General features: G+C 43.1%; 4 protein-coding genes across 4 annotated transcripts; all 4 read right to left on the bottom strand.

Moving 5' to 3' along the window:
• Positions 1 to 2,051: 2,051 nt before the first annotated feature.
• Positions 2,052 to 4,830, bottom strand: DSM5745_08503 (histidine phosphatase family protein; the record flags this gene model as incomplete). The annotated part of the gene is made up of 5 exons (XM_026750519.1): positions 2,052 to 2,916; positions 2,971 to 3,100; positions 3,154 to 3,761; positions 4,292 to 4,388; positions 4,635 to 4,830. The coding sequence occupies 5 exons, from the start codon at positions 4,828 to 4,830 to the stop codon at positions 2,052 to 2,054; spliced, it is 1,896 nt and encodes a 631-aa protein (XP_026600532.1).
• A 150-nt stretch (positions 4,831 to 4,980) lies between these two features.
• DSM5745_08504 (uncharacterized protein) lies at positions 4,981 to 6,797 on the bottom strand (the record flags this gene model as incomplete). The annotated part of the gene is made up of 8 exons (XM_026750520.1): positions 4,981 to 5,037; positions 5,096 to 5,516; positions 5,563 to 5,735; positions 5,963 to 6,084; positions 6,180 to 6,332; positions 6,370 to 6,541; positions 6,578 to 6,724; positions 6,783 to 6,797. The coding sequence occupies 8 exons, from the start codon at positions 6,795 to 6,797 to the stop codon at positions 4,981 to 4,983; spliced, it is 1,260 nt and encodes a 419-aa protein (XP_026600533.1).
• Positions 6,798 to 7,867: 1,070 nt separating this feature from the next.
• Positions 7,868 to 8,431, bottom strand: DSM5745_08505 (uncharacterized protein; the record flags this gene model as incomplete). Its single annotated transcript, XM_026750521.1, has 1 exon — positions 7,868 to 8,431. The coding sequence occupies one exon, from the start codon at positions 8,429 to 8,431 to the stop codon at positions 7,868 to 7,870; it is 564 nt and encodes a 187-aa protein (XP_026600534.1).
• A 1,212-nt stretch (positions 8,432 to 9,643) lies between these two features.
• Positions 9,644 to 10,369, bottom strand: DSM5745_08506 (uncharacterized protein; the record flags this gene model as incomplete). Its single annotated transcript, XM_026750522.1, has 1 exon — positions 9,644 to 10,369. The coding sequence occupies one exon, from the start codon at positions 10,367 to 10,369 to the stop codon at positions 9,644 to 9,646; it is 726 nt and encodes a 241-aa protein (XP_026600535.1).
• Positions 10,370 to 12,391: the final 2,022 nt, after the last annotated feature.

Here is a 12,391-nt window from a genome sequence, read left to right on the forward strand (position 1 = left end):
TTTATAATAAATTTTATATTAAGAAACTTAGCTATAAATTATAATTAATTTTTATATTTTATTTTTTAAAATTATGTTATATTAATAATACTAGTATAATACTAAAAAATATAAATTTTCTTAAAAATATTATAAATTTTTATTAATTTTAATTATAAATCTTTAAATTTCTTAATTTATAAAATTAATTAAATAGCTATTAGCCTTTCTAAGTAAGATAATATTATTATTTTTAAAATAATATTTAAAAATTAAGATAAAAAATTATTTTATTAAATTAATCTAAGTTATATTATATTTTAGTTATAATATAAGTACAAGACCTTTTAAAAAGGATTTACTTATTAATTTATAAGTAATAATTTTAACTTATAATTTAATTATTTCTTTTATTTAATTTTAATTTTATTAATAAATGTATATAATATTCTTATTTAAGCTATTTTCTTTATAAAAGCTAGCTAAATTTAAAGTTAATTAAAAATAAAAAATAAAATAAAATAATTAATTAAATTATATGCTAAAATTAGCCCTATAATTATTATAATTATTTTAAAATTAATATTTTTATTAAATATTTTTTATTAAATATTTTTTTAATTCACATATTTATTAATAAATATTATATATTAAAAGTTATTTATTTAATAAAATAATATAAAAATTACATTATTATCTAGGTATTTTAAAGTAAAACAAGATAAAAACTTTTTAATTTTATTAAATAAAGTATACTTAAGAAATATAAAATATTATAAATAATATATAATTAATTTATTATAATATAAAATAAAATTATCATATAAAATTATTAAAGATTATTTAGGGTATTATTTAATTATAAAAAATAAAAAGAAATTTTTATAAGTTTTAATATAATTAAATAAAATATAAAAATAGTTATATAGTAAATTTTAATTATATAATTTTTTTTATTTATTTTAATATTTAATTCATATACTTTTTAAGTTTTTTTTTTAAAAAATAATACTAAGAATATATTATTATATATAAATATCTATTTTAAAAGAACTCCTAATTATACTATTTAATTTAAGTTAATTAAGCTTTATACTAACGCTATTTTTAATAATTTAATTATTCTTATTTTTTTTATTTCCTTATTTCATTATTTCATTATTTTCTTATTTTCTTATTTTCTTATTTTCTTATTTTATTATTTTCTTATTTTATTATTTTATTATTTTATTATTTTATTATTTTATTATTTTATTATTTTATTATTTTATTATTTTATTATTTTATTATTTTATTTATTTTATTCTAAGGTATAGTAAGCGTTTAATCTTATATTTTAAAAATTTATATTAAAATTTTAAAACCTATTATTATTAATAATTTTATTTTATTTTTTATATATTTCTTTATTGGATTATATTGTTTAATCTTTTATATTAACCTAATTTTTATATTATATTATATACTAATATTATATAAGTATAAATATTTTTATAGATAATATATTTTTAAGCCTAAATATATTACTAGTATAATATTAAGAACCCCCTTTTAATATATAATATATTAAAAACTACAATATATATTAAACTACCTGATGTATATCTGGTGTATATCAGACCTGTAAAATATATATCAGACCTATAAAATATATATTTAGGTGCAATAAATATATATTTTTAATAAAAAATATATAATTTCTATTAGAAAATATATATTTATTATAATTATATATTAAAATTTTAATATATATTATTTCTAATATACATTATTATTTATTATATATTTTTAAATAATATATATTTTTATTAATAAAATATATTAAATTTAATGTATTATTAGTACTATATTAAATTTAAATTTCATATTAATATAATATTTATAATTAATTTACTATCAAGGCTATACCAGCACTATACTAAAAACACCCCCTCCGCCGGCATGGCTGGATCCATGACGTAAACACAGCAATTGGGGATTGCATACAATTAGGATAGATCGATCGAAACCATTTCGGTTCCGATTTTGAATTGTTCAGAGGCTCGGTAATCAACTACGTATCTCAGAAGATATTAGACCAACAAAGTCTGAGAAGTCGGAGCTCCATCCCCAACCTGCTCGCCAGTAGGATAATCACCAAAGCAAGCCTTCTGATACTGAGCCTTCTCCTTCAACGTCGGAACTCCTTCTAAGAATCTATCCAATGCACAGAACCCATTGACAGCATCCTCGCAGCCAAGCAGACCATCAAGCGGGAGAGGCGCACTGTTCAGCACAAAGCGGATATACTTCGATGTCCCGTTTGAACCCTCAAGCCGAGGGTTCGTATACAGAACAGGATTCAATGAAGCAAACGAAACATTCGCCGGACACGTCCAGACCTCCGAGATGAATCGAGCACCAAAGGGCGTCATCTCACTAAGCTTGAAAGTCCGATTTGCTGGTGCATGGTCAACATTCCCCGGAAGACCATTCGGACCGAAATTGAAGTACTCGAGTCCCAGCGCAGAGAGCACAGAGAGAATAATGTCGTCGTGGGACATATCCATGTAGAACGGCTGGTCGAGAGGGAAGGTATCAAGGTTGTTGTCAAGAGTAGCGTTGATGCTCGTGTCACTGGATGTAATCAGATGTCCTTGCAGCCTTGCAGCCAGCTCAAGGACATAGCCGATACCCTGAGCCCGACCGGTGGGTGAGCCATACGCGTAGTCGCCATAGTACTGGATATCGATATTATACGCGTAGTCCTTCCATTCTTGCTCGGTGAAGAGTGTGCAGAATGCTGACGCCCCGAAGCTGGTGTACTCATAGGCGCACAGGTTCTGCATCGCGAGGATGTCGTAGGCCGTTAGGTTGAAGTTGTTGGAAAAGTACGGCGATAGACGGGCGATGGTGTCCTTCGTATACCGCGGGATGAAAACTTCCGCAGAGTCATCTCTGCCAGCAGAACGTTAGCTTCTATATCCAGCACGCAATTGGTACATCTCTCACCCTTCCGTCATGTCGCCTGGGCACGAGTCATAGGAAGCGAGGGTGTTGTTGTACCCGGACGCCTCGGGGATGATGACAAGGTCGTACTGCTCGTAGGAGCTGTTGGCACCGCTGTTTCCGAAGAAGCCGCCTTGAAATTGTTAGTCACTGCACCAGGTAAATAGGGTGTTTCTGAAGACGTACTGAGCCACCACCGCGCACTCTCCAATATCCTCGCCTGAGAAGTCGTCCGGAAGACCGGCTTCGGGCGAGCAGTTCCATTGGGATACACATTCAACGACCCGTTCCAAGCAGCGACATGGTCACGATCGGGCCTGTACAGCAGGCGCCCGTACTTGATCCAGAAGTTGGCGCCAGAGGTGGCTTCCGTTGCCGCCCCAGTCTCCATCAGCGTATCTGAGCCAAGGAGATACTCCCAATCATTTAGGAAGCTCAATGGGCCAGATGCGACTTTACCCCCATGAGCCTCTGAGTGATTGACCAGCTTTGCGGCGAAATCTTCCATGCCCTCGCCGTCTAATGGGTAGTCGGTAGGATATCGCTCGGCATGGCGATGCAGAACATGGACCTGGGATAGCTCGCATCCTGTGGGCACACCTTTGGGGACACCGAAGCTATCTGCGCCTTTGTAGGGACTCAAGTTTGCCCAGCTCCTAGTCATGTCAAAGCCAGACGCATAGCTGCTTCCCGTTGGGGCGGATGGGGCAGATGATGATGGATGGGGAATCGCAGTAACAAAGCCCGCCGCGGCGAGCGCGACAGCAACATTGAGTCTCATCGCGTCTTCTGTTCTGTAGAGAGAAGGTAAACAATAGACAGGTAGGTGGAAGGGGTGTAAAGAAGTAAGACTTTACTTCCAAGTTGTAGTGAGCCAAGACAAAGCTTAGCACTTTCCTGTCGACAAACTTCGTTCCTGGCGGAGGACTACGCCCCGAAGCCAAACAAAACTCAAGTGTTTTGGAGTACAAATGCCGGTGGCTCTTGCGGCAGTCTGATTGGTTCTTTGGAAATACTCCAGAGGTGTGGGTCACGGGATCAGGGGTTGTTGCCTCACGAATAAGGCCAAATATCCGGAAGTACAGTACTCCGGATCCAGTCACATGATTAGCAACACAACCCCCGCATAACAAACAATCACCATCACTTGTCTAGAACTTACAACCAGATCCACAGTCTACTTATACACCTTTTACATCCTTCTCAAGCGTCAGCCTGTGATGCTGGAATATGGGCAATGCCGTGCGCCCAAGTGATGTCGCATACCAACAAGTCCTCCAAGAGAGCCTCCACACCTGGTCTTCCTACCGGGGTGACCTCTCACTTTCCCGCGAGGCCATAGACCTGAAACCCCTTGTTTCTCAGACCCCACGGTTTCTCGGCGATGGTCTTGTTCCCGACGGCGAGACTATCTCGTTCGCCTGCGAATATAGAAATTTAATTAATTCTAGCGGGCATGGCCTTGGCTACGGTAATCTCTCATTTTGTCAGTCGCTGGAGGTAAATGGTATCTGTTGTAGATGGAGTGAAAGGTCCATCCAGGAATCTATATTGAGGCCCAAGTAAATAAATCTTAGGGTTGACTTTATACTAGTTATCTGATTTAGTTAAGGTCTTGAAAAGTTCTAAAGCCATAGAAAAATACATATCCATGGAGAGATACGCACGGCACCATAATGTAAGTCGCAATGCAGCTAGCACGGTAAGAGTTTGCTGGGCGGACAGAAGCCAGTGCAGGGCATTGAAGGTGTATTTTCTATCGGCCTGGGATGGCCCTTGTTTGATTCTATCCAGAATCTTGCGGTATACATCCTCAATCTTTGAAGGAAGTTTCCCGATTCTCTCGTCAATGGCCTCATCCATCTTCAACTGGCAAAGTGCTTGCAGCTGTAAGCTTGCCTAGAGAAGCCTTCGAATATCAGCACGTTTGATTTCACAAGCTGTCAAAACTGGACTTACATTCCATTCGCGCCTTCACTGATCTTGCGTATGATGGTTTCTTTCATCTCGCCTTTACGATTGGAAAATCCCAGCAATCGCCGGCGACGTATAAGCTTGTCGGTCCCAGTCCTGACGAATTGTTCTCAGATGACAAATGGGCAGATGGGTAGCTTTCAAGATGGCAAACCAGGTCCTGATCATCTCTGCTCGATACAAGCATTCTGATCAAAGTGGACGACTCATTCAAGACGTCGTCGAGAACTTCTAGAAGTTCGTATCTTCGCTCCAAGTCGCATTCATCGAGCGCGTCAATGACTATGACGGCGGAATAAAAGGGAAGGATTTCGAGGATGAGGCGACGACAATCGTGTAGTTCAAGTTGACCTGCGGGAAATCCTTCTTTCTCTTCTTCTCGACATCGGGTAGTTACTGGCGCGAGTAGCTGGCCTACGCCGTTGGCGCGCGCGAGCTGTCGAGCAATGCTGGCGAGGATATTGTCTGGATTAGAGCGTCCTGGCTCAGCAGGGTTTCGCGAGCAGTAGAAGTAGGCCGGTGGGGGTGAGCGGCCATTCTTGCACTCTAGCAAGAAGTCCTTAATGTCAAGCGAACTGGAATATGTAAGAAGCAGACTCTCAAGTCGGCGCAGCAGCTTACACTAGCTTGCTCTTTCCAGACCCCGGGATTCCATGCAGCCAGAGAAGACTAGAAGCGCTACTATCTTTGCACTCTTTATACAAGGGGTGGGTGAGAAGCCAGGTCCCAGTACCAGCAAGGAAGTCCTTGCGCGTCTTGTTGTGGTGCTTCTTGTATGGTTCCGTCGATAACCACTACAAGATCTTCGCTCGCTTCGATTCTGCGTGCACAAGGTCAGCGGGTTGTGTCGGGCGAGGGACCAGTAGTATCACCATCGAGGCTGTCGTGTATCTCGTTCATTCTTTCGTCGAGGCGAGTCAATGGAGCATTCATGTCATCGAGTATCCTTTTCGACTTCGCATGCCGCTCAAGTTTCCCTTTCGCGGTCAGCTCAGTCGCGCCTTGCATGGCATTGAAACACATCATTCCTATCGACCAATCTAGCGCATTCGTCAACAGCCAGCTGGACGGTCGCAACCTCATCGATGATAGCCTGAAAGTCGGGTGTGACTTGGAACACGTTCTTGAATGAGCGGTCTATATCTGATCAGATCACAGCTTCCCAGTCAAACTTTGGTGGACGTACTTTCGATTCTGAAAGTGCCTCTTCGCCTCCGAAAGGTAAACCAGTACTCGACTGTACAGCCCTGTCAGCGCCGTGCTTAACTCCGATGCAGCGACCGAGACCAATTGGAGGTATAGCTCTTCCAAAACGGCGTAACAAGATATCAGCTCTGCAAGAGATGTTGTGTGTTCGAGAATCGTCTCGGTGACTTCAAAATCGCTAATCGCTATCTATTGGTTTCCAAGGGGTTAGAACCAAAATACCAGGACGCGCTGCGAACATCACCTTTAGAAGAAACTTAACGCCTGCCCGGGGCAGTGCCGCGTGGACAGGGTCGAATTGGACAGCGACATCTCCAAGCTCCTTAAATCGTGTAATCCACTTCGCAACCTTCGCGAACAGATCTCGAACAATGACCTTTTCGCCGGATTTTCGCTTGAAACTAAGGCGTTTCCCGTCTGATCACTGAACCTCCTTTTCAGTGACCCGATGTAAGTCAGTGAGAATCTGAAGCTTCTCGGGGCGTTGGAAATCGAGGCTCGCCCGTTCCTCCTCGCTAAGGAAGTCCGCGGCTTCTCGCCAGAGGTTGTCGCTACGTCGTGGGACTTCGGGCCAGTGCTAGAACCTCAAGAGACAGGTTGAATTGGAGCTGGACATACGCATTGGGCCTTGTTACCTCAACCTGGGTCATCTTGGTCGCTTTCGGACGAAAACAGAGGAATGTGGAGGGCTCTGCAGACAGATGGGAAGGAAGAGGAGTATAGGCAAGAGAAGGAAAGAGCGGGCTTCGCCAGCGGGTGATTCGTGTCCACGGACGGACGGGTCTCTCTTCAGCGTTCCGCATTAGGAAGGAGGGGGGTTGTTTAGGTTGACGGGTCGCGCGAATAACGACTTTCCGCCCGCCCTTGACCCTAACCTCTTACCTCACCACTAACATCACACATCACCTGTCTCAGGCTTATGTAGTAGTAGAATCACCCTTAAGGCAAATTTAAGCAACATTGTGACTCCCCTCATACAAATTATTGAAGATATTGGAACAGAAAACCTCCTCGCGCCCACGGATTTTGATTCAACGTGCGAAAGCTCGAACGTTCAATACGCCTGCCCAGATTGTCAACCCGCAATAGATCTCCCATTGTTAATTCAAGCGCCGAAATCCAGAGCCTAGGGTTAAATTAGCCGCATTGCAATTGTAGGAACCTTGAATTGTGATGCCTAGGGACTGCGGCCGCGGAGACAGATCAAAAAGCAGTTACAAAAAAGCACCTGTATCATGGTGCTTCTGATAGGGTTGGTTAATGATTTTCACTGGTCGTAAACAAGCATAAGGTTATGTAGGTTCGACACATTATGTGTTTTGGGATTATTAGTGGTCAGTGAGAACCTGGTGAACTGGTATAGCTTCAACATAATAACTACTATTAATATATTTCGTAAGCACAATTCATCTGGCCGCCTGGCTTGTGAAGAAACTTCATAGTCTATCATATATAAGTTGCTTCAGACCATGTAGGATATTCTACCATGGCTGTACGGACCTTAAAAGCCCATCATCTCTCACCCTCAGTATGTAACAAGGTTGTGGCAGGCATTATTGCAATCTTACATATCATCCTGAGTTTTGCCACTCTTTCTCAGAATATAGGGAAGCAAAGCTTATGAATCCAGCCCTGCCCTATCCAAATTTCCAGAAGTAAAAAAAAAAAGCTCTTATATTGATTCAAAGTTAACAGATAGTCTATCACACACTACCCATACTTACTCATCCTCATCAGAAGAAGCCACCAGCCTCTCAACCGCAAAACTAATCGGCTCGCCAACCGGATGCCACTTATTCTTCTTCGTCCTATCCAGCGGCTCATCAAGGTACTCCCAGTCCCTATCAAAGGGATACCCAGCGCCATCATAAGCGCGGAACGTCTCAAGAGCCGTCTTCGCCCGCTTGGCCTGCTCCTTGGTTAGGGGCACCTTGAGCTGGTCAAGCGCGGCATCAACAGCATCCTGCTTGACGACGCCCCTCGCTGCCAACTTGCACAAGAAGCTGAGGATGAATATCTCCTCGGGGTCCGTGCGCATTTCCTTCAATGTGTTGTAAAAGGTCTCGATGTGGTCGATCTCGATGCGGCCTAGGTCGATGTGGCGCAGGAAGTCCGACTCGCGGAATTCCTGGCCGTGGATACAGACGCGCGAGAAGCAGACGCACGTCCACCATTTGCTGTCGTTTGTGTTCATGTTGCGGATCACGACGACTTGGGCTGGGATGTACGGGCCTACATTCTGGCTGCAGGTGATCCCGACGGAGAGTCTGTAGTGGTGAATCATTGTTGGGGGATGAGCTCACCTGGAGTGGACTTGTGTTTTGTGATTTGGTTTAGGTTCTTCGATGCGAAGATTAGATGATGGTTCGAACTGGTAGTCGAGTTGGGATGGAATTCAGGGTGATATTTATACCTAGGTCAGTCTATTCATCCGATCAGATCTTTGATAAGCCAATCTTTAAAGCTGCCTTTGTTTCAAGCATTGTACAGACATTTTTCATTCATTCTGAAACAGCTTTATCTCAAATGCACAGTCAGGCAGGTCTTTTTGTAACCTTAGGCTTCTATGGCCTTTTCTTCATTTGGCAGTACCTAGGTACATGTACCGCTTTGCAGTATAAAGCTGCCTTTTTTCCGTCTTTGTGTAAACCTACTTTTTGTCTTCATGTATACCGACTTTATGTCAATCAGTATAAAGAACATGTTCTTTGTTCCGTTTCATGTGGCTGAGCATTGCGTGACCTTCATTATGATGTGGTTGATTGAGATGAAACGAATAAAGCAATAGCATCAAGGCGCCCATATCTTTACACAATATTTCCCGCGCGGTTGAGAAGATTTCTTTCATATTGTAGAACAATGAAAACCGCAGTCATTTTATAGATTGATGGAAAGAACAAGAGTTTGATTGAGATGAAACACATAATGTAATGCCATCGAAAGCTCCCATATCTTTACAAAGAATGGCCCATACAGTTGGTAAGATTACTTTAGATTGTTATTCTAGATCAACGCAAACCGTAGTCCCTTTGTGGATTGATCAAAAGAATAAGGGTTTCTTGCATCACATTCACGCTTAATCCCACATACCCGAGCTCAATCATCGCCCTAGCCAGGCAGGATGAATACCATTTTGTAGTCTCTAGACTACTCAACATCTTTGTTCCAGCCGTATAGTTGGAACCGCCCTAATTAATCAGGTTGATGCCGTCATACTGCAATAGCACTAGCTGTAGGTACCTGATAATGAAAATCCAAGTATACGTAGACATCTTTAAACACCAATTCGTTAGTAGTATATAACCTCACTGCTCTACAATAAGTGATGTCTTACTTTCTTTAAGAATATTAACTACTGCACTGTAGAAGTGCATTGTGCTTGATAACCACCACATTAAGCAAACAACTCTAATAGTCTTTCACAAACCAAAATATAATCTTTTCAATTATCAAAAACAAACAGTAACGACTCTAACGCACCAGGCAAAGAAACAAATCAGGACTTCCAATCCTCAGCCAACATCTCCATCCGCTTCCTCGCACGCTCCCGTCCCCCGGGAATCGGCTCATCAAGATACACCCAGTCCTCATCAAACGCAACCTCATCATCGGCATTGACCTCCCCAAGCGCATCCATCATCTCCGCCATATCAAACCCACCCTGACACTTCTCCACCGCAAGCGCAGCTTTCATCTCCGCCATATCAAATCCACCCTCATGCTCCTCGCCCGCAAGCGCAGCGCTCATCTCCGCCATATCATACGCCGACGACTGGCTCGCAGCCTCAGCAGGTGCCGGTGCCTCCTGCTTAAACATCTGAAGGTGCATCGCCTGACGGATACCCTCGCGCTCGGCTGCATCGAATTTCGCCGCAGTCCTCGACACAGCATCTTCAGCAACGCCATAGTCAACAAGACCCTTCTGAACAAGCCTTGTTAGAAAGTTAACCATGAAAGTATACTCTGGCGCCGCGGGCGTGGCGGAGAATTCATCATACAGTACAGCGGCCTGCTCTTCGTTCAGTCCGCACAGTTCAGTACACCGGAGAAAGTCTCGTTCTGAGACGTCCTCCCACTGTGGGATTATGGCGCGCCGGTATTTGGGGCAGACGAGCCAGACGGTGCCTTGCGTTGAGGATTCGCGGATCACGAAGACGAGGGCTGGGAGGTGCGGGCCGACCTTTGCGATGGTGACGCCGAGGAAGATGGTGTATTCGGCCATGGTTGGTTGATTTGGGTGAGTTGGTTGGTCGGTGTTGGTGTTGGTGATGGGATTCTCGGTACCAATGTCCAAGCAGATGCCTATGATTTTCATGGGAGTATGAAGGCTCATATATATAGGGCCATCTCGCTAGCTATAATGTCTTTGTCCCCTGAATGGCCCAAAGAGTCTTTGTTCGTACAAGTTCGCTTTATCATATTCTCATTGCAGCGATTAGTTCCGCACTAGTCACGCAGTTTTTCCCACTGACCTTTGTTCACGTAATAAAGGCCTTTCTGCCTGGTCGGGTGGATTACAAAGGAATGCTTTGCGGAAAACGGCACTGATAGTATCCTGTTGCATCAGTCCGGTCCCAATTACGACAAGGAGAGAGCCCAAGAGTTACAAAATCACGATTACTGTTCTGACCAAGACGCGCATAGACTTGAGGACATCTTCCCGAATGTGGCGGGCTGGCACGCTTTGTTATGATATATCGGGCTCATCCATAGACGTACAAGCCATTTCCTCGCTTTAGGCACCAGGGCTTTATAGCCCTCTCAGAGCATTGATCTCTGCAAGTATATTAGTATGGTACATCGCTACGACTGAGCCAGTGGTCCAATATCAACAGGTCTACCCCTATCCTACGGATTTCTAACAATGCACAAAGTATTCAAAACAAAAACTCCTCCAACTCCATTCTCCAAACGCCTAACGCCTAACACCTAAATAAACCCAACCCCAACATCCCCAATCAAGAAGCATAAAAGTCGACCGCCTTAAACGCAGGCTCCTCAACCAACAACCCCCTCGCAACAAGCACCTGCAGCAAATTACACACGAACACCTTGTTCTCCACAAAGTCAACTTTAGTCCGATAGAATGCGGTGCAGAATACACCAACCTGTTCGTCAGTGATCTCCCCAATCCTGGTCCAGTGCGAGAAATCTTCAGTGGAGAGTGTCTTAGGGGTACCTATAGACAATCCGTTTCCCGTCGATGCAGGAGTGCGCGCTGACGGCTGGGCCAGAGCCTTTGGGGTCGGCCATTGGGTGCTTGAGAATAACCACCAGGCAGGTGGGGTCCCGCTCGCTGGGGTTTTCGAGCAGGGTGCCTAGGTAGACGGTGACCTTTTGGGTTCCCATGGCTGTGTTTGTTGTTGTTAGTGTGGTTTGGGTGGTTTGGGGGATTACCTGTTGGTTGATGGGCACGAAGTGTACCCTAGGTAGATGGTGCGTTGGTGGTGCAGCTGTGGCTTGCAAATCTTGTTCTTCCAGAGGGGAGGAATGGTTTATTTATGCTCGAGGACTTTCGTATAAGACAAGGACCTCGAGTAAAGGTCGATTTTAGTTCTTGTCGGTTGTTATGTGTGTCTTTGTTTTAGGCCTTTGTTTGGACAAGACACAGTCCTCGAAGACTACAAGTCGTTTGTCAAACCAGAAAGAAACGAAGAAAGAAAGAAAGCCCTCTGTCACTGGATAATCTCTATGGCTCTAGTCTGTCTAAGTACACAACAACATATGAAAAAATAAAAGAATGTATAGGGCCAGTCCGTCAATGAATGTTGCGTCGGGCGTCTCTCCTCTCCCCTCGCCATAGTCCGCTGAATCCAAAAGCGCCTGTTCCATGCAGGCGCTGGCATCCCAACGCAATTCCAAAGTTATCCCTCGCCTAGTCCAAGTGTGCGATGCTGGAGTTTGAGTGTCTTGACCGATCATCTTCACAGGGTAAATCTCCTGCTTAGGTAGCGCACCAAGGTTGTGCTTTGGATTGACCTTCGGGGGATCCTAAAAGCTCCCGCTTTCCCTAGAAGACGGAGAATCTCCGATCCTCTCTGAGGGGCATTGTTGATTCAGGGGCTTGGATGTCCCATAACCCCTCCTCCTGTCTTCGAGCTCCAGCCGCATAGCAGCCCGTGCGTTATCGCGCGTCTCAAATCGCGACTTAGCCCCTTGATGGTCGATAGACTGGTGTGTAAACAGAGGCAGCAGCTCAGATCACCACTTGCAACTCATCCCTGATCGGTCGCAGCGGCACTGG

The sequence above is a fragment of the Aspergillus mulundensis genome (assembly GCF_003369625.1).
Source record: "Aspergillus mulundensis strain DSM 5745 chromosome Unknown scaffold_10, whole genome shotgun sequence".
NCBI lineage: Eukaryota > Fungi > Ascomycota > Eurotiomycetes > Eurotiales > Aspergillaceae > Aspergillus > Aspergillus mulundensis.